Consider the following 26,887-nt stretch of genomic DNA (forward strand, 5'->3'; position numbering starts at 1 on the left):
CAAGGCTGGTTCAGGCTTAAGAGATCTGGATAAATAAATTCAACCTCTCAATGGGAGGCAACATCACATAAAGTCATGCAAACCAGGATGAGAGGAATACGCACCCTTTTTTTTTTTTGTAACAATATACTCCAATCCCCTTCTTACTCTGTATTACAATATCTGTATTCATTTCCTAACAGAGCTCATCCATTCATTTGGCTCACTGCCCATGGATAACACCATCAACACCCTAATATGTATGTCCTTCTCAGACCTTACCTCTAAACTGGTATAGCATATGCCTCCTTGATCTCTTCACTTGATATATCAATGATACTTCAAGCTCAATAGCACTAAAAATATAGTAATAATCTTCCTCCAGAAATGTTTTCCTACTTCAGTGCTTCCTATCTTAGTGAGTACAGCCATTAACAAGGGGACTTCCTTGGTAGTCCAGTGGTTAAGAATCTGCTTGTCAGTGCAAGGGACATAAATTTGATGCCTGGTCTGGGAAAATACCACGTGCCAAGGAGCAACTAAGCCTGTGTGCCACAACCACTGAGCCCACGCTCCAGAGCCCACATGCTGCAGCTACCAGGCTTGCTTGCCATAGCTTCTGAGGCCCATGAGCCCAGAGCCCGTGCTCTGCAACAAGAGAAGACCTCTCAATGCAATTAGAGAGTAGCCCATGTGCAGCATTGAAGATCTAGTACAGCCAAAAATAAATACATAATAACAATTTCATCCATAAAAAAAAACATTAGCAAGAGGGCTGGACAAATATTTCTTTTTCATTCCCCATTTCTATTCCATAACCAAGTTAAGTCACGTCATTTTGAATATCTCTCCACACCATGTACTTTTCTCCAGGTCTACTTCTACCACTTTAGACCACACTTTAGACCAAGCTGCCACTACCCTTTACTTGAATCTGGTCTTAGGCAGTATGACAAGGCAGGAGCTAAAATCTACATAAAAATGTATTGTGAAAGTGAAAGAGGAGAGTGAAAAAGTTGGCTTAAAGCTCAACATTCAGAAAACGAAGATCATGGCATCTGGTCCCATCACTTCATGGGAAATAGATGGGAAACAGTAGAAACAGTGTCAGACTTTATTTTTTGGGGCTCCAAAATCACTGCATGTGGTGACTGCAGCCATGAAATTAAAAGATGCTTACTCCTTGGAAGAAAAGTTATGACCAACCTAGATAGTATATTCAAAAGCAGAGACATTACTTTGCCGACTAAGGTCCGTCTAGTCAAGGCTATGGTTTTTCCACTGGTCGTGTATGGATGTGAGAGTTGGACTGTGAAGAAGGCTGAGCGCCGAAGAATTGATGCATTTGAACTGTGGCGTTGGAAAAGACTCTTGAGAGTCCCTTGGACTGCAAGGAGATCAACCCTGGGATTTCTTTGGAAGGAATGATGCTAAAGCTGAAGCTCTAGCACTTTGGCCACCTCTTCTGATGCTGGGAGGGATTGGGGGCAGGAGGAGAAGGGGACGACCCAGGATGAGATGGCTGGATGGCATCATGGACTCGATGGACGTGAATCTGAGTGAACTCCAGGAGTTGGTGATGGACAGGGAGGCCTGGTGTGCTGCGATTCATGGGGTCGCAAAGAGTCAGACACGACTGAGCGACTGAACTGAACTGAACACAGTCTAGTAGTGCATTGTGATTACATTTCCTTTCTTGAACAGTCTAGTTTCTTTCTTTTTATTCTGTTGTTCATTATCTGCCTGTATCACATCTTTGAATTCTCAAAACTACTTGCTTGGTTAAATCCATAACCCTGGTTAAATCCAGTTCTCTACCTTCTTCCTGCCTGTATCAGCCCAGCAGACTGTGGCTAATGGAAAACACATGACTAGTTTCATTTTAAATTCATTATGGTTAACCTCAAGGGGGTCCTGAGCGTTGCCCTTACCATCACGCCACAAGCCACATGTCCATCTGTTCTCCTCTCCTGCACCAGTGGTCTTCAAACTGTGGTTGCTTTCAAGAGGAAAACAGTTAAGGGAATTGGCTCCTGGATCCTTAACATCTGTCTGAACTCTTTCCTAAAATGTTTCTGCTTCTCCTCTTACCCATCTTAAATCTCAGAAGTGACTGCCCTGCTGTACATGCCTCCTGGACCAAGTCAAAGAGCAGTTACTGTTTGTGACGGATCAAGTCCTGAGCATGGACTGTCTGTCTTCCTCTGTTCTACGTATATTCAGTTAAAGTGAAACCAACATTAGAAATGGGGTGTTCAGCCACACTGAAATGGTTTCAGTTGTGATACATCACAGAGTTGGGTGGTGTAAGTGATGACAGGTTTTGACCTAGTCTCCTCCACCCCCGGACTATTGTCAAGGTCACAGAGCATTCTTGGGGGGACTCCAGGAGAACAAAGAGGATGGGTGAAAAATACTGGATGCTAAAAATGGCTTTTAAAATGTATTTAATATTGGCAAATCTTTTTAGCTATTCTTAGTATTCATCCTTAGGGCCATGCCATTAACTAGAAAGAAAAGAATCTGAACAGCAAATCAGTGTAAGTTAATAATGCTGATTCTTTACAGTGTAACTGGAATGATTTCTGGGACTACTAATTTTTAATAGATGCGTTAGATAAAGGCTACAGATGAAACTTTTATGTGATTTCCTTCAGATTGGGTGAACATTATTAAATAATGTAGTATCTATTTTATTAAATCATATCATGAAATATTGATTTCAGTTACAGTTAATCCTCATCTTCTAAAATGTTAAATATTGTTTGCTGCTGCTGCTGCTGCTGCTGCTAAGTTGCTTCAGTCGTGTCCAACTCTGTGCGACCCCATAGACAGCAGCCCACCAGGCTCCCCCATCCCTGGGATTCTCTAGGCAAGAACACTGGAGTGGGTTGCAATATTGTCTACCTCCTATTAAAATAATGGTTGCTGGATTCAAATTTTTTTCTAGCTGGGTATGCATTTCAATTTCACTAAGCAAATAGGAAAATGTAATTATGAAGTCTAAGGACGTGGGGTTATTTCTAATTTTTATTTGAAATTTTTATTAAATTATTCTCAAAGGCAGAATGTTAGAGATCAATATATAAATATAAATGCTATTATTTAAATACACAATAATAAGACTAGTTACCAATGGCAATTAGAAGTGATTAATAGCAGGCTAATTAAACAAATAATATGTAGAGAAATGTAACAATATTTTAATAGTTCTTTTCCTTTGATATTGCACTTTATCTTTTTAAAAAACTCTACATTGGATATTTAAATTGTATAGGCTATGTTATTATATATTCTTAAGATCTATAAATATATTATAAAAGGAGAATATAAATACAAAGTACTAATTAAACAGATATATCTGTTTTTAATGAACAGTAACAATGACATGTTTTCTTCTGTCTCATGATGGAGTAGGTTATTTTTAATCTCCCTGCTTGCTTTTCCAGTAACATTTCTCTGAACTTCCTGTGGCCTTTAAGACATCCATTTTTTCTTTTATGTAGTGGTAAAACTGGATATAGTCAAATGCAAATTCATTCTGACTCGCAGCGCAGCTATTATCAAGTCCACATTATATGTATTTATAGGCTGAATAGGGCTTGCCAAGATTTACATTTGCACTCCCTGCTGAATCTACAGACAGGTGACCAAACTCTAGTGTTTATGTGGACAAGATAGCAACACTCATTTGTTTTGTGTTTTCTATAGTTTTATTAAAATCATAGAAATCAAGAAAATGATTTGAAATTCCATTTTCAAATGCAAATACCTAAGAGTGGATACACTCTTTTTTTTAAATTGCTATTATTTGACTCATTTCTGTATAGTGTAGAAAGCATGATCACAGGTAAGATTTGACAGAATGGACTCAACATGGTAAGGGGCTGATTGGGCTGATTAATGTCCCCCTGAAAGTCATGTCCACCTGGACCTGTGACTGAGATGTTATTTGAAAATAGGGTCAAGTTAAAAAGAGGTCATACTGGGGGTGGTAGTCCTCAATCCAATATGACTAGTGTTTTTTTTTTTAATTTTTTAGACTTTTTAATACTGTCTACAAGAGATTATTTATTTAAAAAATTATTTTATTTCTTTTGGCTGCACTGCACAGCATGTAGAATCTAAGATCGAACCTGCTCCCCCTGCACAGGACGCTCAGCATTTTAACCACTGGACCCCTAGGAAAGTCTCTGTGACTGGTGTTCTTATAAGAAGGAAATTTGCACATAGATACAGAGAGAGAGAGAGAGATGGAAGATGGCCATGGGGGGATGCAGTCAGAAACTGGAATGATGAAGCTGCAAGCCAAGGGATGCCAAGGGTCACGAGAGCCGCCAGAAACTAGGAGTGAGGCAGAAAACCGATTTGTCCCTAGAACCTCAGAGGCAGCATGGTCCTGCTGACACCTTGATTTCAGACTTTTAGTCTCCAGAACCATGAAGAATGATTTTTTGCTTGTTTGTTTTAAACCACCTGGTTTATGGGACATTGTTATTGCGGCCCTAGCAGCATAATAGAGGCTAGCATACTTGTTCTCAAATTTCCCCACAGGACATTTTAGTTCCAACCTCTGAATCAGTAAATGGTACTCTACTCAGTTCCACAGAGCCATAAAGGGAATGATATAATAATGCGTGATGGCCGTGTGGTATGCCCAAACTAATTCTGTGCTCACTGTTTTCCACTGAGCATTGGTGTCTTTGGGAGACCACAGAACCATTTGATTAATTCAGAGGAATTTCTCTGTCTAATCCCAGACTTGGCTTCAGTCTCCATGTCTTTCCCATCTCCTCCTCTGCCCTGTCCAATCCCAGACTCCTTTCTGCATATTGTACAGCATGCTCTGCTTTGGCTATTTCCCTCCCTAGTCTAGTTGTATGTGTCTTTCCTTCTGTCATTAAAAGAACCCAGCCACTTAGCCCCTTGTTTTAGTGGTATCCGGGTCAATGCCAGTGATATCATAGTTGTTCCCATCTTTGGGATCTGAACTTTCAAAAACATTGTCACAATATTTACAACATTAAAAGTTATGGGGCAAGGAGAGGGTAGGAGAAACTGAGAAAGTAGCATTGATATGTATACACTATCATGTATAAAATAGATACCTAGCAGGAAGTGGCTGTGTGACACAGGGAGCCCAGGTGCTCTGTGACAACCTAGAGGGGCGGGACGGGTGGGAGGGGGGGAGAGTCTCAAGAGGGAGGGCATGTATGTATAACTATGACTGATTTGCGTTGATGTACGGCAGAGATCACAACATTGTAAAGCAATCATCCCTCAATAAAAACAGCTTAAACTAGCACCATCTCTGCTATAAGGAATTGACTCCATTTTGATGTTTGACTACCAGCAGCTTTAGGTCTTATCCTCCCTCTAGCCCTCTGCCCTACAAGCAGCTAGGAAAGCCCAAGTGCTCTTTCCTTTGGTGCTGGCAGGAGATTGAAGACACACAAGCCCCTTCCCATACAGAGAACCCTCACCCCACCCCTATCCCCTCACCAAAATAAAAACCCCACCCACTCCCCTCACCACAATAAAACCCCTACCCCCTCTCCTCACCACAATAAAACCCCACCCCCTCCCCTCACCACAATAAAACCCCCACCTCCTCCCCTCACCACAATAAAAACCCCAAGCCAGTATTATGTCTTCTGTACCAGCTCTCTCAAAGCATTCTAGACCCGCTTGAAAGGCCTGGCCTGCCCTGCCCTCCCCAGAGACCTCAGTGATATAAATAATCTTTTCACAGCCTCTTGCTGTGTGCATCAATATCAACATCTGACTGTACCAAATTTGGGGATGGTGATCTAGCCTGATTATTCAAGGTGGCCTCTATAATCTTAATTCAAAGCACAACAGTTAATTCATAGGCCAAGTCAAACACAGACTGTCAATGCCTCAGTGCCATGATCACACACACTTAGGTTTCACACTTAACTTACATCGCTCGAAATGAGGCAGCAATGTGTGATCCATTGTTGTGAACCACAGATTGTGGCTGCCAACATCAGCGGTGAGGGGAAAGATCAGTGACAGAGACTAAGGGCAGTTAGTTCATATTGTATCCATTTGACTCTAATAACAGCCTGGTTTTCAGTCCCTGTATTTTGACCACAGATTTTGTGTTACTTTTAGCCCCGAGGCCCTCTCTGCTCAGAGCACCTAAAATTTCAGCCTCCCAGGCTGGCTCTTCCTATTCTCCTTCCTTGCTTTATTTTCCTTAGAGTACTTTTCATTATCAGCCATACCATCCATTCTACATATTTACCTTGTTTATTGTTTGTCTCCCCACTGAAACGAAATCTCCATGAAGGCAAGGATTTCTGTCTGTTATGTTCACTGTGTTATCCTCAGAGCCTAGAGAACAGGACCTGGGACACAACAAACTTTCAAGAAACTTATTGTTCAATGGATCGTCATCAGAGTATATGCACTGTATATACCAGTACTATACACAATATCGGAGAAGGCAATGGCACCCCACTCCAGTACTCTTGCCTGGAGAATCGCATGGGCGGAGGAGCCTGGTAGGCTGTAGTCCATGGGGTCTCGAAGAGTCGGACATTACTGAGCGACTTGACTTTCACTTTTCACTTTCATGCATTGGAGAAGGAAATGGCAACCCACTCCAGTATTCTTGCCTGGAGAATCCCAGGGACGGGGGAGCCTGGTGGGCTGCCATCTATGGGGTCGCACAGAGTCAGACACGACTGAAGCGACTTAGCAGCAGCAGCAGCATACACAATATATACATGCATGGATTTTCAAATATAGAAGCAGCACTTAGGAAGAGAACAGAAGACCATCATGATTACAGAAGAGAATGCAAGTGCTATCAGCCTTAAGGATGTGAGAGTGCGATGCAGCAGTTTGGAGATGAGAGGAGAAGTACAAAGAAGGGAAGGGATGCCAGTATCTTCATCCTGCAAAGTATCAGAGACAAGAGGTACTCTTTCTGGTGGTTGGAAAAAGAAGTAAAGTTATGAGCATCAAACTGAGAGTCAGAAGCAGAACTAAAATAACTAAGAACAATGAATTCTCTATAGGAACATGGGACATGTGAGTGATGATGTTAAGTCATCGTTGTGAGTCACTAGAAAATATTGGCAATATTTGTCTTGGCCTGATTTCCCTAGAACACAGAGCCTAAGGCAAAGCTTAAGGGCTAATGTTTTATTAGGAGGTACAACCCCTGCCCTGAGACAGCTAGAAGGAAGACAGATGGGGAAGGATTGGCAGCAAGTACAATGAGTTACTGCATTGATGAATGATGAGTTACTGCACTGGCCACTGCTTCACAGAGGGCCATGAATGACCACAGCTGGTTCCTCAGCTGGCGACCACTCAGTCATAAAGCAGCTCTTTGGGCAGGCTGGTTGCTAATGTTGTGCCTGGAACAATCCATCAGGGGGAGAAGGGTAGAGAAATCGTACCTACAGTCTGCCTTTGCTTTTTCTCTTCTGCCGGTCGGAATCTGCTGCCTGGAGAGTTGACTCTCCCACACATGCAGGCTGTGTCACCAGCCCCTGTAGGAGCCTCTGGGGAAGCAGATGTGTGCATGTGGTCTGATGGCTTCCTGGGGTGGAAACAGCTCAGACTCAGTTGGTGACCACTGGGATGGCCTGGGCGAGGTGAGCTGAGAGACTGGGAGGAAGGTAAGGCTGAAGAAATCTGAGTAAATCCATATGATATATCTGATATAACGCCCCAATCTGATAAATCAAGAGACACAGATACAAGCATTTTTTTTGGAGATAAGAAGGAAACTATCAGAAGAATTAACTCAGCAAAGAGTTAAAGTGGTTGCCTCCAGGACAGGGAAGAGGTTGGACAGTAGAATGTCTGGTTATTATCATTATTAGCTTTTCTAGACAATTGTTTCATGCATGAATTACAGTGACAAAAATTATTTTTTAAAATCTCACAAACTTGGTTTTATTACTCCCTTTTCCCAAATTCTTCAATGATATTCCATTGCTTCTAGGTCAGTTAAACGTGTTGAACAAACTTATTTCCTGAGGCAATATTGGTTCTCAGACACTGCAGGTTAATATTCTTGCTATCTGTATCATCTAAATTTCTTCTACCATGAATGTACTATTCAAATGCCAGGATTTTGTACTAATCCTGCCACAGACACAGCATTTAAAGGAAAAATAGTGCAACTGCCCATGTTGAGTTTCAGAGACTTCAGTTCTGAACTAAAGCCCCTTGACTCTCAGGGGCCTGCAGGGCTCTCCAGCTCACTGTAAACTATGCCCACCTGCTCCCCACTCAAGCCATACTGGCCACCTTTCTGTTCCGTGGATCCCCACTCTTCTTCCTCAGAGCTTTTGCATCAGAATGCTCCCTTCACTGACCATGACCCCCTCCTCACCCCATCCCTCGACACATCTACTTCAGTCTTTACACTGAGCTTCAGGTATCCACATATCACCTACGTGATATTTGCCTTTTTTAGGTAATGCCTACTGTAGCACGCCAGGTTCTTCTGTCATGGGATTTCCCAGGCAAGAACACTTGCCTGGAGTGGATTGCCATTCCCTTCTCCAGGAGCTCTTCCAGACCCAGGGACTGAACCCGGGTCTCCTGTGTCTCCCGCATTGCAGGCAGATCTTTTACCACTAGTGCCACCTGGGAAGCTGGCATTTTAATCACCACCTTCCATTAAACTGATACTTTGTTAAACAAAGACTTTTACAAGAAAACTTCATCTGCCAACAAAATGGGAAACCAATATCATCTGTCATAAATTGCAAAACTGTAAAATATATAATGAGGATAATAATAATGTATTTCTCTATCACTAATGGTCCATATAACATGCTCTGCAACACCCTAGACTAGTTACTTGACTTTTTCTTCCTCATCTTTGAGTTATTAGCTTAAATATTCCTCCCCTCCCCCCACCCCCAGGGAAATCTAACTAGCTCCCGTGCTGTGCACCTCCCAGGCCATTGCTACATAACATTTAAGAGCCTACAATACCTGTGGTTATCTACCTGCGGGATTGTTTTTAAATAGCTGCTTCTCCCACTGGACTTAAGCTTCATGAGAATAAGAGGTGTGTCAATTTTGCTCACCTCACATCTCCTTATGTCTCCATTGTTAACGCTTTAAAAAGATGTATGGGATGAATAAATCAGTACCTGTATGAAATTATCACTTGACATCAACCAACATCCTGTGTTTTGTTTCCATGCTCGCCAATCCATATTCTAATTGCGTGTCTCCAAATTCTTTCTGAAAGGAAGAAGAGGGTGGCCTGGCAAGTCAGAGTTACCAAAAATGCCCACAAAAGCATCTCCTACCCTGTGTGTCCTTGTGCAGAGCGATTTTGTCACCCTCCCATTAAGAAAGTGAAAGTGAAAGAAAGTGAAGTCGCTCAGTCGTGTCCGACTCTTTCCGACCCCGTGAAATTGCAGCCCATCAGGCTCCTCCGTCCATGGGATTCTCCAGGCAAGAACTGGAGTGGGGTGCCATTTCAGATGAGTTTAATTCCCTCCCCTTGAATCTAGGTTAGACTTAGTGACTCACCTGAACCAGCACACGTGACTTCCCAAGCAGGTCAGAAAAGGCTTGCAGCTTCCACCTCTTTCTCTCTCACTGCCTGGCTGCACCTCTCAGGACAAGCCCTCACAGAGCTCAGCCAATGGCTGTGAAGAGCTGTGAAGAGCCCAGCCAATGGTCGTGAAGAGCCCAAGCCAATTGGCTGCCAGCCTCAGCTGAGCGCGATCTTCAAGTACCAGGGGTCATCAGGATGGTGAGTGAGGCAGCCTCTAGGTGGGTCCCACCCCCAACCATCGAAGTTTCCCAGGTGAGGCCCCAGATGCTGTGCATCAGAGCCAAGCCATCCTTATTTACCCTGTCTGAATTCTTGACCCACTGAATCTGTGAGCATAGTAAGATAACTGTTGTTTTATGCCATTAAGTTTTGGGGTGGTTTTTACACAGCAGTAGATAATGAGAATAGAGTTTGGTACCTGAAAGTGGGATTCTTCCTTAACAAACCCCAAAACCACAACCCACTGGCTTTTGACTGGGAAGCTGGAAAAAGCTTTGGAAACAAAGGAAAACCAATAAAATGAGAACAGGCAAAGGCTACTTATTCAAAACTTGAAGGGAGTCAGCCAGCACCATTTGCATTTTGGCAAACAGTCAAAGGCAGGCAGAGGAGTGGGGCAGTTTTGTAGTGGACAAAAGGGGAAAACTTCAAATATGCCCTGGTTGGAGGCTGTTGGCATGTAGATACTGTACACAGACTAACTAGAAGTGGGAAATCCTATGTGATTGGTTAGGATGAACATTCGGCTTTCACTGGTTGGTCCTAAATTGGAAGCAGGGATAAAAATTAGGGAAGCTGAAGTTATTAATCAAATCCGGGTCATTTTGGGCCAAATGTTGCAAGAGATAGCTATCTACTTTTCTATAGTCTGTCTTATAGCAGGCTGGATTTCTGGGCTGGTTGCTGCTGCTAAGTTGCTTCAGTCGTGTCTGACTCTGTGCGACCCCGTAGACGGCAGCCCACCAGGCTCCTCGTCCTTGGGATTCTCCAGGCAAGAACGCTGGAGTGGGTTGCCATTTCCTTCTCCAATGTATGAAAGTGAAAAGTGAAAGTGAAGTCGCTCAGTCGTGTCTGACTCTTCGTGACCCCATGGACTGCAGCCCACCAGGCTCCTCCGACCATAGAGTTTCCAGGCAAGAGTACTGGAGTGGGGTGCCATTGTTCCTCTGGGCTGGTTACTATAGATAATACGTTAGTTTCCTAGGCTGGCTGCTACAGATTGTGGGTAAGAATTTTTATGTATTATCTGGCCCTTATCTGTTTGTACATTCAGTCTCTCAAGGTCTTGAGAGGTTTGTTAGTGAAATCTGGATGAACCTTGAGAAGATTGTCAGTGAAAGCTAGAGAGATGAGGAGGAAATTGTTATTGGAAGGTGGAAAAAAGATGACCCGGCTAAGTTGTAGCAAAAGGTTTAGCAACATCCTCGCCTGTGATTAACATGAAAAATAGAAGATATAGCAAATAAACTAGTGGATCTGGCTAAGGAAATCTCCTGAAAGAATGCTGAAAGTGTCAACTGGTTTCTTTTCTTACTGATGACAAAATATAGCTATGTTTAATTTTGCAGCAACATTTAGAGGAAGTATAAAGAGCTCCAGTCAGTCTTTTCAAGCAGCAAAGCATCCTCAGAGTGTAAAGGTCAGTGTAAAGGTCAAATCAAGGGTGCAATCAGGAAAACAGTGTCTCAGAACATAGAGGAAGCCAGCAGTGTGACTTTTAAGGCCTCAGGAAGATGTAAGATGGTGCCTCATGAACCACTTCAGACCAATAGATAATAGGCCTTTAAAGGACCTTAAGACTTGAAGACTCGTCTCTGTGGTCCACAAGTCTTCAGACTGCAAGGAACTGCAGTGACGAGTCTGTGCCCACGAAAGACACTGAGACACTTGAGGAATCGCTGTGTGGATCTCAGAACTGAAATCCTAAATCACAATGGACAGTGGCATTTTTCCCCTTAAAGATTGTATCTGAGGCAGTTTAATATTAAAATCATTAGTATTCAAAGAGAACATTTTCAATCACAAATTTAGACTGTATAGAGACTGGCATTAAACTGTAGGGTTTAACGCAGCATATGTATCTTCTCAGTAGTGGTACTTTAGATGGATACAAAGTGAAGTGAGTGAAGTCGCTCAGTCGTGTCTGACTCTTTGGGACCTAACCAGGCTCCTCCGTCCATGGGATTCTCCAGGCAAGAATACTGGAGTGAGTTGCCATTTCCTTCTCCAGGGGATCTTCCCGACCCAGGGACTGAACCCAGGTCTCCCGCATTGTAGGCAGACGCTTTACCATCTGAGCCACCAGGGAAGATCAAAGTGAGGAAGATATAAATGGGGACACAATTTACAGAGGAAAACAAACAGACCTTATGAATAAACAGTACAGAAACTCTGGTTTCTAAACTCTGAGCTGGGAAGGTACCTGGGATTGTTTAAGCTCAAGTATAGAAGCTGGCCATTAGCCCTGCTCCAGTGAGGAGCTGGAAGTAAAATGAAATTGTTAAGTTTAAACGTAGTAAAACTGTTGGTTTTCAGTCTGTGTGTTTCTGTTTTTGTCTGTTTTCTAGGAAGCTTTCCCATTTCTAAGAGAAAGAGGTGGTGGTGGTTTAGTCGCTAAATCGTGTCCGACTCTTACGACCCCTTGGACTGTAGCCCACCAGGCTCCTCTGTCCATGGGATTCTCCAGGCAAGAATACTGGAGTGGGTTGCCATTCCCTTCTCCAGCGGATCTTCCCAACCCAGGAATCGAACCCACATCTCCTGCATTGTAGGCAAATTCTTTCCCGACTGAGCTTAACCCACAGATGGAAGGATCGGAGCAAAGAGGAGAACTTACATGATCAAGTCAAGGACTGGCCTATTTCAGTCACAGTCCTGTTTGTGGATTATGAATCTTTTCAGAATGTAACTAAGTTCTGTATCCACTGTCCAGGGGGAAATAAAGGTACAGAAAGAACTTGGCATACAGTGCCCATTCATGGACCCCCATGTCCATGAATCTCTCGGCCAAATATATTAGGATAAATACAAACAACAGAATTCCATAAAGCAGTTAAAATAATGAACTTCATGTTCTATACTTTGAAATGGAAAAAGAAATATCTAAAGGGTTCAAGAAGTAGACCATAGTTGCATTTAAGTAATATAATCCTGTTTATAGAAAAGCAAACATTTATATTATATATAAAACAACAGTAACAGATTTTTTATTCTAAGTTGTTTAACTTATATTATCAAATTTAATCCCCCTGCCTCAACAATCCTATAGAGCCTACCAGGTGGCACTAGTGAAAAAGAATCTACCTGCCAATACAAAAAACAGGTTCAATCCCAGGGTTGGTGAGATCCCTGAAGAAGGAAATGGCAACCCATTCCAGTATTCTTGCCTGGAAAATTACAAGGACAAAGGAGCCTGGTGGGCTACAGGGGGTTGCAAAGAGTCAGACACGACTGAGCATACACGCATGCCCAACAACCCTATAAATCAGGTACTATCATTATACCTATTTTGCAAATGAGGAAACCAAGTCTTGGGGAATTAAGTAGATTGCCTGAAATTATATAGCTAGGTGTGGGTATAGGCAGTTTCCAAACCCAGAAGGAGACACACACACACACTCGAGCTGGAAGCCACATGAGATTAGGAACCTCTGGCATATTTAGCATCAAGGTCAGGGCCAGGAACAGTGCAGGAGATCAATAAAGATGTGCTGATTGAATGAAAAAACCAAAATGTTAACAGTGGTTATCTATAAAGGGAAAGAATAGTGGCCCTTTTATTTTCTGCTGTTTTTTAATTTGGATTTTTATGAGTATGTTGGTGAAACATTGTTAGTGTTTAATAAATAGCTATGTGCATCTCTATATTTTCCATCCCTCATGCATACAGGCGTGTTCACGGGACTAACTCTCACCAAAGGGAAGCAGGTGGAAATAATGTGTCTCCTTTAGTCTGAGGCAGATATGAGACAAGGATGACTGGGGACCATTCTTCAGGTTGGAGACTGAGCGATCCAGCACCGAGGCTGCAGCTTTGTCTCCCTGTGTGATCTTGTAGGGTAAATGATGAATTTCAAGTTGTTGTTTCTGACTCCCTGAATTATCTTGTTGGTTTATTTGTTTACTGTATCAGTCTCCTAAGAGGAAAAGGCTTATCTATCCTGTTCACTGCTCTGTCCCTAGGCTCATGTGACTGCCACATGAGACAAGCCCTATAAATAGTGGAATAAATGAATCACTGAATGACTTAAGTCCTCTGGGTACCCAAACATGGGCAAAGCTGAAAGGGGTGATGGAGTTTTCCATAGCAACAGCCTAAGAGAATATCATTTTGGGGGTGAGAACTCATTTTGAGGACTCCAGCAGACACAGGCTAGGAGGAGCTGATAAGGTGACACCATGTGACATTTTTTAAAGCGATGTAATTCACAACTGCCACAGGAAGACTCAGCATGAGCACTGCTAATGCCTACCTCTGGAAGCACCGTGTGATCCGTGAGGATACTGGTTATGGTTTAGTTACTATAACAGACAGCAAATAACAATGGCTTAAACAAGATGGTTTATTTCTCTCGTAGAAGTCTAGCAGGAGGCAGCCCAGGAAAGTTGGGCTGTTCTGCTTCAAGTAATGGTCCTGGGACTCCTATTCCTTCTGTTTTTTATTTTCCTAAGGTCTTTTAGGATGTTGCCCTTATCTACATGACTGACCTGGAAGCCCGCCACCATTATATGGATTCCAGCCTCAGAAAAGGGGTAAAGAGGAAGGGGAGGGCATGCAGCTTTCTTTTGAGGATGTTACTGAGAGTGGTATATATCACTCAGGCTCACATTCCATTGGTGGGAACTTAGTCATGTGGCTACACCTGACTACCAGGGAGGCTGTGATATGTCATCTCTAGATAGAGAGTCATATGCCTCCCTAAAACCTGGGCTAAAACCTGGGCTGATGCTGAGAAACTCTTTGTCCAGACCTTAATGGTCTATATATGTGACTCCATTATTTATTATTTTTGACAAGCTGTGTCGAAGATATGATAGTCATCCTCTAAAATGGCCTCTAGTGATTCCCACCTCCTGGTATTCAAATCCTTATATAACCCCTTTCTCTTGAGTCGTCTTCTTCAAGTGAATAGAATGTTGATAGGCTGTACTTCTATGCGGAGATTACAAAAGATGTACTTCCATCTTCCTAGCATACTTTTTTTTAAAAATTGCCTTCCCAGCTTGCATGTTCTGATGAAGGAAGTGGCCATGTTGGAGGGACTCATGTATCAAGAAACCATGGGTCGTCTCCAGAATATAGCCAACAAAGAACCAAGGCCCTCAGTCCAACACCCCACAGAGAGAGAACTGAGTCCTGCCAATAGTCACTTAAGTCTGGCAGTGTATCATTCACTGGGCCAGCCTTCAGAAGAGGCCCCGGTCCTGGCCAACACCTTGACTGCAGTCTTACGAGAGACCCTAAGCAGAGGCTACAACTAAGCTCTGCCTAGACTCCTGGTGCCCAGAATCTGTGAGAGACTGTGTGTTGTTTCAAGCCTTTTAGACTGTGGTATTTGTTATGCAACAAAAGGTAACGAATACAGAGGAATCTTTGCCAAGACCGTTGCCAAATGCTCTGGATCTAGCCTCTTAGGACTGCCATGCCTGTTCCTTCTGAGGTATGGTCCGTCTGTATTCCTGTGGTGTTGGAGAAGACTCTTGAGAGTCCCTTGGGCAGTAAGGAGATCAAACCAGTCAATCCTAAAGGAAATCAACCCTGAATATTCATTGGAAGGAATGATGCTGAAGCTCCAATACTTTGACTGCCTGATGCGAAGACATGAATCATTGGAAAAGACCCTGATGCTGAGAAAGACTGAAGGCAAGAGGAGAAGGGGGCGACAGAGGATGAGATGGTTGGATGGCATCACTGACTCAATGGACATGAGTTTGCGCAAACTCTGGGAGTTGGTGAAGAACAGGGAATCCTGGCGTGCTGCAGTCCACGGGGTCACAAAGAGTTGGACATGATGGAGTGGCTAAACAAGATACCTGTTCCTCCTGAGGTATGGTCTTTCCATATCATCAGTCCCTCAGTCCTCCACATGACACACATCACTATCAGCTCTTTTCCATCAGACAGGCTCTCCTTTTCTCCTCAGCTCTGGCTTCCTCTACTTCCTACCCTTCTAGTTTTTTCTTTTTATTTCCTTTGAATAGTCACTTAGCACAACCTTCTATATGAGCTTAGATTTTGATAACAATACTCAGAAAGATGCAAGGGGATGACTGCTAAGGCACTGGGAAGTTGAGATTGTCTCAGAGAAGGCAGGAGACTCAGGATACTGGGAAGGGCAGAGGGAGCCAGTTAGCAGCCTCCGACAGCTACCACCCTACCTCTGCCCAAACAGCTCAGGGTAGAGAGACATCTTGGTGTCATCCCTGAGTCTTCTCGCACTCTTCATGATCCTTAACTCTGTCCTCCTTTTCTAGGCTCCTGGGTTTCCATTGAGTGTCCTTACTCATTAATGTATCATAGATAACTGTTGCTCCATTTGATCAGACATGCCCTCAGCTGTCTCCTTTGATAAATGAGAAGGTCAAACTGGATGATTTTAAACTTCTCAAACTCCAACGTGTTAAATTCTCTCTCTCTAAGTACCGGTTGGGGGGATTTATTGGGTCACAGAGTGCACCCTTGATCTTTCAAGGTTCTGGGGAAATCCTTGGGACCATGCCACAGTCAGCATTAACCTAGCTTTTTGTTGTCATTCACTAAGTGTTCTCCTACAGTACCCCAAATCAATGATGGACAGTTCAGGTTTGGAGGCAGAGAAAGAGGCTCAAGAGAAAGGGGCTCAGAGAAAAAACTTTGAAGCTATTCTCATTTATGTTACAGGTGTCCCTGGAACTTATAATTCATAACATCTTTCTATAATTCCAAAGGTCAGAAATCAAATGAATAACATTTCAAAGAAATGTTACAAAATCATGCTTTGGTTTGACAAACAGACCTGAGATGAGCCAAGAAAGATTTGGTGGAGAAGGAGAAGATGGGCTGAGGAGGATAGTAGAAAAGTCAGAGGAACTGAAGGCTCTGGGTTTAGATAAATATCTACAACTTCCTAAATTTTTGCCTCCACTGAAAAGCCCTAGGGCTCTGCATTTGCTTTAAAAAGGCTTTTTTTTTTTCCTTAAGCAAAACAAAGGCTTGAAGCAACGGTGTTTGTGTTTTAGAAATGCCATGTTTGCGTTTCTATAGCATGGAGTGTACCTGTATTTCCACTCATAGTAGTATAGTTTATACATGCCCTATGATAATTAGTTATTAATCATCCAATGACACTAGAAAACCAAACTGCTTATTTAGCTGAGTATTCCTTTGAAGGAAATAGACGTTGTTAAGTCATTGTCACACGTGTAGGGGAAAATTCCACTAACATATGGAATATGATTGGTGATTCAAAAACGTAAATCTTCTGTGTGTATTCAAATACTATGATAAAAGGACAATTATCTACATAATTGTATACCATGCACAGAAGAATCACTCTACAATTAAGACTATTGCTGTCTTTTCATCAGGAGTTAGAAGATTGTCAATTGAGTCTCTCGACTGGGTGAGGGATTTCAGCCAAGTGGCCTGTCCATTCTCTATTTCCACAGAACAGCTTGTAAGTGGTAGGCTTGAATTTGCTCATTTCCACAGATTAATCTTATGCATTATTAAAGGTGCAATCTTCTAAACTAGTGGTTCTCAAAGTTGAGCGTGCATTGGAATCACTTGCAGGACTTATTAAAACACATTTTGCTGGGTCCTTTCCCCAGAGTTTCTGATTTAACAGTTCCAAGGTAACTTGGAACTGGACCCAAGAATCTGCATTTCTAACAAGTTCCCAAGTGAGGCCAATGCTGCTGGTCTGGGGACCACACTGTCTTGAACTCTCAGCTCTATGTAAAAATCGAAATGATTTCCGAATGCTGGAGGTGGAGTTTGTGGACTGTTTGTGAAAGCAGAAATATTTAAGGCATAAAATAATTTAATATTGTTTTACCTGCAGTAATTTCTCTTTCCTTTGTGTTGTAATAGGAGGTTCATTAGTTGCTTTTTACTTAGGCCTTGTATCACATTCATTTGTGTACCTGCCTTATCTCCTTTATGATTGTGAGCTCTTTGAAGGTTTGTGTTCATCTTTGAATCCTCAATGAACCTTAGTCATCGAATAAAAGGTGAATTGAATTTAGTTATGTATACATGTTTTGAATTTGTTTTGCCTGAGTTTTCTGCATCTAGTATTATAAATAACAAATGATGGATTAATTATGTGGCTCATATTCTTAATTATATATATCAACATAACTGACTTCAAGGCAATGATGTCTTTAATTTAGCTAGGTCAAAGCTTGTAAATCTAAATAGTTATATTAACATAATTATTGAAAAGTTGCTTTTACTTTTCAGTTCTGTCACTGTACTATGAAATTTCTATGCATATAAACAGGACTTGGCGATGTTCATCATGATACAGCATTTATGAAGATCGACACCCCCAGAAATGTTATCTTCAAAAACCAGCCTTAAGAACATGTGAATACATTCTGATAATATTCTGCAGAGAGGCTAACTGATTTACCCCAAATTACTTTGCTCCTCTTCAATGCCTTTAACTATATATTTTCAAAACCTGGATTTCTGACAGCAGTTGCCAGAATGCCAGGAATACCCAAAGTACTGTTGTATCTTTAGTAGCCTTAATAAAATATATTTGGATTTTTTGGTTTACAGATTTTAGATTTGAAGCATTTCAGCTTGAGAAGAGCCTGTAAAGATCCTCCAAGTTCAACTTGTTGAGGTCCTCATCTCCCTGACTGCTTACTCATACTCAGCTTAGGTTTAAAAAGAAGAAACCATTAAAGAGAAGAACCAACCTGGGGTAAGGAAGGCACTTTCCAGGAGTCCATTCCAACTGAGAAAGTGATCAAGCCTTTTCCTTCAGCTTCTACACAGTGACCCTATTTCCACCCCTTTAGGAATGTCCTATCTAAACAGGATCCTCCAAATATCTGTTATACCTCATGGTCCTGTTATTCCCTCTGATCTGCTTCCCTTTCCCCCACTTCAAGATCTCCATGCTACAGAAGCAAGGGGGCAGCTGCAGCGCTGTACCCAGCTTCCAGCACCTAGCTGCTCAGGACGGGCGGGCCTGCTATTCACAAGCCTGAATAACAGTTTTCTCCTTAGAAAACTCAGCAACCTTCTACTCCAAACCCAGACTCAGTATAAAATCTGTCACGACAATGACTTTTCTTGGCAGTTGTCTGTGGTACTATGGAGAGATGACATGAACTTCATCAAGGATCAAACAGAGGAGAATAACGACTTTGAGAGAAAATGAAGTCTGCATTAAATATAGGAACACTAACAAGGAATAAAAACAGCTAAATGCTTATAGGTCCTTAGCTCAATAAATAAAGAGCTGTGTTTATAAATTTAGGTAATTGTCTTTTTAATGCTTTTTACTAATTAAAATTTATCCAACTGGGTATTAACTCAAACCATAATCCTCTACCATATTTTACAATTTTACTCTTAATTGTGATGGAAATACTTTTCCACCACAATTGGAAGTAAAATGATGTTCACAAATCCACAGTAAACAGCAGTCATATACTGCAAAAATAAAACATGATTTGAATCTATAAATAGAACTCTAAATTTCACTCACTCACATGTAAAATTTAGACCAAGGAATATAAATGTCTATTAAAAAGACAATAGGTTTTAAATAACCAGAGTTTAGAATCCTGTCACGTCCTGCATAATAGAGAACAAAATAAAATAACAGGCAAATATACACCAAGAAAAGGAAGAAAGACATATGACACAAAATGAGTTTCCAGGCTAGAGATGGACACAGATATATCAAAGATATGTGGCAACCACAAGCAGAGACGTACAGAATATAAGAATAAAACTTGCAGAGTCAGAAATAAGAGAAATAAGCTTTCATGGTACCTTACACAAAGCTTTAGGAAATTGCTACTGAACACTTTTCAAATTAAGACACGTTTTCCCAACTGTAAACATAAATGAGGATTTACCTTATATACTTGCCTTGTGAATTGGCTGAAATTAAGCTGAGGGCTAGATGTTTTTCACCCATGTTTTAGATTATGCTAAACACAAAATCATTAGAAAGCAGCCATGCAACTGAACAGTTTAACCTTTTTTAACTTTGTGTTAAAAAATTTTAATACACTTATTTTTTAACCTTGTATTAAAAAATCAGGTGACATCTAGATATAGCCTTAGACCTCAGAAAATTTTAGTATATTTTTGATGTTATTGTTTTGGCAAATAATGAAAAAATAGTTTTGCTATAAAACAAACTTTCATGTTACCGTGGGCAGACCAAATATTCATCATGCTGAAACAACTTTTTGAGAACTGAAACCCTGCAGATTTTTCATATACAGACATTCCCAACTTACGATAGCTCGACACTAATATTCTGATTTTCTGATGGTGTGAAAGTGATACACATTCAGCAGATACCAAACTTCAGATTTTGATCTTTTCCTGGACTAGCAGTGTGCTGTAGGATATTCCTGTGATGCTGGGCCAGGCAGTGAACCACCGTCACCAGAGAGCCAGACAATCACCAGAGTAAACAAACAAAACGCAGTCATCCTGTACCTACACAACCATTCTGCTGTTCACTTCAGCACAGGATCGAATAAACTGCCTGAGACAATCAACACCTTATTATAAAACAGCCTTTGTGCTAGATGATTTTGCCCTGTTGTAAGTACTCTGAGCATGTTTAAGGTAGCCTAAGCTAAGCTAGGTTAGGTGTATTAAATGCAATTTCAATTTATGATATTTTCAACTCATGATGAGTTTATAGGGAGGTAACCTCATTATAAATCAAGGAAGATCTGTATCCAACTAGGAACTTGATTTATTTCCCCTGAATTGAATTTTGGCATTAGGTAGACAATCAAAATCTATTAGTTAATATAGTTTATTATGTGTTGTGCAGAAATGACTGCAGTTCACATGCATGGTTGAATTATGAATTAAGTGTCAAATACCCTGTTGGGGATTATGCTTCAGCATAATTGCTAAAGACATGGAAGGAGAAGTATATAAAGTCTAGAGAGGGAAGTCATCAAAATGTCAGCATGAAAATGAATACTATATCAATCATCACATGCAAATCTTCAGTTGATAAAAAACTGTTAACAGTGAAACTGTGAAACTATTTTTAAAAAGTTTAAGATTGTCCATAACTGTTTGATTACCTCTTTGCTGAACAATATCACTTATTCGTTATAGAAAGGACCATTATATAAGTTATTTTACAGTGTCCATAAATTAATTTGAACAATGCAGACTCTTTAAAAACAATCGAGGAGCAATTAACACAAGGATCTTTATGCAAAAATGTGCTGAGTCTGAACACCAGAGAAAAACTTACTGTTTACACATATATTGAATTGCTACATGAATCAGGTCACCATCAGAGTGGCCCAATAATGAAACCTGTCATTTTGGTGTATTATTCTAAATCTATGTCTCATTAGCAACATTCACCTTTCTATCAGCTGTTTTCCTTATCCGTTCCTAGTTTATTACACTATTTTGGCACATGTTTTCATTTCAGAGCTGCCCTTGGTCTCACCATACTCTTCTAAGTTCCCCATTACACATTAGTATGACTTGCTTTGAGTGGCCCTCAGTTTGGTACATTAGCAAAGCATAATTACAATTACCATAAAACAAAGCTTAAGCCTTGAATCTGATTCCTTAATCGACGATTTTCTAGTGAGACAGTTTATACAACTAGTCATTATTTAACGTGGTCAGCTAACACAAATAAAAGTAGTTCACAATTTTTGAGCTCTGAACAACTTAGTAGGTGTTAATGTAGGCAAGTGACCGCTTTAGTGACATTCTGTGAAACTCTCACAGTAGACCCAAAACAAATGGGAAAGACACTGCTTTAAACTGAATACCTACAGTCTAGAAGTATTAGGATAGAAATTGTGCTGAAAAACTGCCTTTTCTACAAATACTGTTTGACATGGGTTTCTGCCAGAAGCAATCTCATCAATATTAATTTTTCAAATAGGTAGGTTAAAGGAAAATAAAGCCACATATACAACACAGTGAAAAGACTAATACAATGGTGAATAATGCAGTTGTATTTGAACATAATTTACTTTCATTACCAAAACTATTCCAAGTTAGTGGTCAGCTAAAGGTAAATCTGCACAATTATTCCTCAAGAAAAGCAGAAAACTATCGAGTTGTTAACAAGTTCAGAAACATGTCACTCCAAATTACCTAAATTAGTGATGACTCAGTTTCTCCATGTTCTCACATTTTCAGTCAAATGGTTCATTTATCAGCTGTGTTAAGCTTAATCACATCACACTTATTTTAGAACTTTCTGAAATATCTTTATATTATATACATAACAGAAACGCCTTTATATTATATTTGCATGCCACTAAAACAGTTGCTTAAAAAATGTCTATTGACACTTGAAGCCATCATTAACATAGTTTCTTCAATTGGTTTTTAAAACTCAGTTGAATTGGGTTCTGGGGTCTTTAAGCAGAGCCTTGAATCCAGTTGGTGGATTCACCTGGATTCAAACTCTTTTTGGATGATGGCTAAGTTCCAAATAAAAACTAAAGTTTAGTTTACATTAACAGTAATTTGCTTCTGAACTTTTAAATTTGAATTTCATTAAAATTTCTGCTAAGTGTGCTTAATTTACATATTTTATGCATATTTCTTGCATACTGATGTATTTTAAAATAATTTTTGGAAGTCCTAAGTGGTTAATACCATAGTAGGTTGCAGTTCAATAAAACAAATGAAGCATGCAGCAGCAGTTCACATTTTAACAGCTTTCATAAGCTGATACATTTCTTCACTGCCCAATTTGTATTTCTGAGCATTTATTAGCTTATTTTTCAGTATAAACATGAAATGCTTTCCTACACTTGGATAATAATATCACATTATTGTGACTTCCTGGCTTCTACTTGAATAATGGCATAGAATTTTTTTCTAAAGTAACTGAAATAGATTTGCACTGATAGGAAGGAACAGTCTTTCAGCTGTACCTTTGATCTAGAGCCTGTACTTTTACCAAGCTTTTAAAATTTGCAGGTTCAACTAAGTAAAAACATAAGAAAGTGATCTGTCATCAGATGACTTCATTCTACCTAAATTATAAATATTGTATTTTTATATAAATTCCATATATTTTACCTTTCTCTTCACCATCACAAAGGCATAAGAAAACTGTCTTCAACACCTTATCTGTTTAGATACTAAATTTCATACATTTTACCTTTTTTTTTCTTAATGACAAAGTTAAAGTTACAAAGAAACTTTATCTTCAACACTTCATCTGTTTGAATACTAAACAATCATAGCTGTCAATAAGCTAGTAGATTTACTACAGTATTGTCAGTTGTATTTCTTTACCAAGGGCATTCTCTTTCACATTAAAAGAATCATTTCAAGCCTAAAGGAAGCCCTTGGTGTTTTCACTCTCTAACAAGGATTTCTCTTTTCCTACCATCTGCCAAAAAACCTTTCTGGCTCTGAAGTCAATCCCAGGGCGTGGTTCAGGTGTGAGAGTTTCTGTAATTCTTCCTAGAAATGATTCTCAAGAATCTTGATGTAGATTAAGATCACACATTAGATGTATATTAGTGTTACTGTGCAGCGTCTTTATTACTATCACTTGCAAACTGTCATAGCCCTGAGAATTTAGGCAGCTCAAACTGCCCTTCCCAGGTAAAGAATTCCAGTCTGTCACTGAATAATTCCCAAATCTCTAATGAGAGTAACTGGTTCTAAGACCAATTCCCATAATGATTTTAGTAGTTATTACCTTGTCCCAAATTACAAAGTAAAAAATGCTATTTCTTAGGAGTGTAAAAGTAATTTTCATCTCAATTATGTTGCTGGTTGAGTTTTACTTGATACATCAGGTCTTGGAGCACAACCCTCCTGCTTTTCAAGAACTTACCCCTAAGTTTGACTTCAAACAAAAGGCAAGGGAACACAGTGTGTTAACTGTGAAATCCTATCAATTTATATACACCTCTACTACCATGAAAAAAACTATTTAGTTCCATGGAAATTTGGCATTAATGATGCCAGTCAATTTAACACTGACAAAACTGGGAACAATTTCTGTTCTTTGCTAGTTCTAAGTCAGAAATTGAGGTTTCAGTTTCAGGTTAAAAACTCAAACAGTTGTAAACTTCACATTTAAAATTTCACACTTTAGAGACAGGTGAAAAACCTAGAGATGAGTATTCCCGGCTCCTTCCTGAGAAAAATCTTAGTCTACTGCAGTGATCGAAAAAATAAAGTCCCAAGACACAAAAGGGAGCTAAACTTCCAGGCCTAGGGAGAAATCCCAAAGTGGCTATTGTGAAACAATACTGGTATGATTTCCACAGCAAAAGAATTAAGAAGAGAACAAGCAAGACAAAGTTGTGTATCATGACGGGGCTGAAATACAGGAGAGGCGGTTCTTTCCGGGGCAAAGACCCACCTGGGAAAAAGGGCCCCCAGTTACTCGGTAACTGTCCAGAATCTCATCTTGAACAGATCCTTGAGTTACTAGCACTTCTGCAGACCGCAGCATGGCCGGCTGCCAGGAGAAAGCCCAGTTTACCTGTGAACTCTGAGAGTATCAACAACCAGAAAGACACAGGCAATTCACCAGATAAAAAGATCGCGTACTATACGTACAGCAGGTATCAACTTTTAAAAGAAGCCCGACAGTCTCCGGTCAAATCCTAAGGCCGCGCGAGAAACTCAAGGTGTGATGGGAAAATCCTACCCTAACCTCTTAACCACAAAACTGACCCTGCCCTCCTACTTTCCGCATCTTTGCGCCCAACTTACGTGACCAGAACCTTCCAAACCAAAGAAGCCTCGGACATAGGCAGCCCACAGCAGCCTTCAAATTCCTGGCGAAACCTGACCGCTTTGTAAAGCCTCCCGGAAGAAGAAAAGATCAAGTGAGACCGGCTCAGCGGGGTCTTGCCGAGGTGACCCCGGAGTTAACGTATTTATTTTCACGCTGCAACTGCTGATTGCTTTACAGAGACAATTCATGCTGTAGCTCTGCATGGAGCTGAGGACAAAAGTAACATTTTAATTAATGTTATTATAATTATTAAGAAAGCTATTAAATAACCTGTACAGAGCCCGGCCCAGTCCTAGCAAAAAACTCGAGCACTATTTCAAATCTCTCAAGGTCCTTCCGTTTTGATTTCAGTAGCGTCTGCTGTACACAAAGGTCAGCCCAGGGTGGATCCCCCTAAATGCAGGTCTCCCAGATTGGGGGGAAATGGTTGAGAGCCTCTTTTTCTTGGCGCCGAGCTCTCAACTCCACCACCCCTGCTCCTCCCGGATACAGGGTCCCGTCCACAGGCCGGCCAGGGAGTTGGAGGCCTGGCGTCGCTCTGGGAGGAAGGCAAGCAGGAAGAGGCAAGTGCCTCTGTTAGGACTCCCCTTGGCCGGCTGCCCACAGGCGCCCCACCCCCCCACCTCGCCCAACCTCCCCGAAGAGGTGCTGGGTAGGGAGCCCGAGGCAGGAGAGGTCTCGAGTAGCCCCAAATGGGCTTACAGGTCCCGCGGGTCCTCCCGCTTTACTCCGGCCTCAGCAACTTTGAGCTTCTTATTCTGGTGCGTCTTGACGTGCTTGGCGAGGTGGTCGCTGCGCATGAAGCGCTTGCCGCACTCGGGGCAGGCGAAGCGCTTCTCGCCCGTGTGAGTCCGCAGGTGCCGCTGCAGCTCGTCCGAGCGCGTGAAGCTTTTACCGCAGAAGAGCCAGTTGCACACGAAGGGCCGCTCGCCCGTGTGCCAGCGCAGGTGCGCCTTCAGGTGCGACGTCTTGCCGTACACCTTGCCGCAGCCCGGCACGTGGCACACGTGCTGCTTCTTCTTGCCCGGCTCTGCCTCCGGGGCGCCGCCCGCCGCTTGGCAGTTGGGGCAGTGGCAGCGGCGGCACCTCCTGGCCGTGGCCGCCAGGGGGGCCTTGGTTTGCAGCAGCGCAGCGATTTGGCTCTGGTACTGCGCGAAGTCCGACGGGCCCAACACCAGGCCCCGCTGCAGCGCGGCAGCGGCAGCTGCAGCGGCGGCCGCCGAAGCGGGGAAGCGCGGCGCGTGGGGGGCCCCGGCGCAGGGGCCAGAAAGGCTGCCCCCTGGAACCCCCGAGGTTCCCGGACCGCTGCCGGCCTGCGGGATACTCCACCACGGGAGGTCGTCGGGGGCCGAGTTGGGGGACAGCTGGCGGCACGTGGGCGGCGGTGGCGGCGGCGGCGGGGGCAGCAAGTTGGAGTAGCCGGGGGGCAGCGCGGCCTGGGCCGCGTAGGGCACGTAGGCGGGCGCGCAGCTGGCGGGCAGCGCCGCCATGCTCGAGGGCAGCATCTTGACCGGCGAGAACTCGTAGGGGTACGAGGGGTCGGCAGGGGGTGTAAGCGGCAGCTCGTGCGCCGCCCCGAAGGACGGCTGCAGGTGCGCTTTCTGTGGTGTCAGCCCCAGGCTGGGGTGCGGGGGCGGCAGCGCGCCGGGCGAGTGCGCCGGCATGTCAGCGGTCCACGGGTGAAAGAGCCTGGAGGGCGAGCCCAGCGCGGGGTCGTAGGACACCTGCAGGAAATCCGGGGGCGCCGTGGCGCCCGGCTGGCCGATACGGCTACAGGTGGCGGCTAGCAGCGCCAGGGGCGAATGCTTGCCCAGGTCCGGGGAGGCGCTGGGGGTGCGGTCCTGCATAGGCGGCGGCAGGGGAGGGCGGAGAAGAGACAAAAGGTTAAGCGCTCCAAGCGCGGTCTCCGGGTCGGCCCGCCTCCCGCACGCCGGCTGTAATACCGCCGCCCCTCCCCTGTCCCGGCTGTCCCTCCCCTGGCCGCCGCACCCTGCGCACGCACCCACCAGTTAGGGGAAACTTTTGGTGCCCTCGCTACCTGGAGGCAGAAAGCGCGAGCGCTTCCTGTTAAACTACTTGGTGCAGAGAGTTGCTATCCAGTCTCAGAGGGAGCAGGCACAAAGTAGGAGGGGAGAGAGATCCGACGGGCCACTCCCGACTCCGCGGTCAGAAAGGGTCTGGAAACACCCACAGCCCGGCTGCTCATCTACCTTCCCTCCCATCTTTTAAGCTCTCATTTCCACTCTACTCTCGCGCTCCTCCTCCGCCCGCCCCAGGAGGGCCCAGCGCGGTGAGCTGGGGCCGGTTCTCAGCCAGAGGCGCACCTCCGGACAACCCCCGCAAACGCGCCTCCCTCCCCCCAGAGGCCACACTCTTGACACCAAGG

The 26,887-nt window shown here is 42.8% G+C and overlaps 1 protein-coding gene across 2 annotated transcripts in view; it reads right to left on the reverse strand.

Moving 5' to 3' along the window:
- Positions 1–26,887, reverse strand: part of SP5 (Sp5 transcription factor) — a 70,532-nt gene that overhangs the window by 43,264 nt on the left and 381 nt on the right. The window contains exon 2 of one of the 2 annotated variants that reach the window (XM_015093367.4): positions 21,716–26,342. The exons of the other annotated variant lie outside the window; for it this stretch is intronic. Coding sequence (XP_014948853.2) covers positions 25,200–26,342 — 1,143 coding nt within the window. The 3' untranslated portion in view covers positions 21,716–25,199. Of the gene's footprint in view, positions 1–21,715; positions 26,343–26,887 lie in introns of those variants that run through there. 2 annotated transcript variants of the gene reach the window in all.

This window comes from Ovis aries, chromosome 2, assembly GCF_016772045.2.
Source record: "Ovis aries strain OAR_USU_Benz2616 breed Rambouillet chromosome 2, ARS-UI_Ramb_v3.0, whole genome shotgun sequence".
Classification (NCBI taxonomy): Eukaryota; Metazoa; Chordata; class Mammalia; order Artiodactyla; family Bovidae; genus Ovis; species Ovis aries.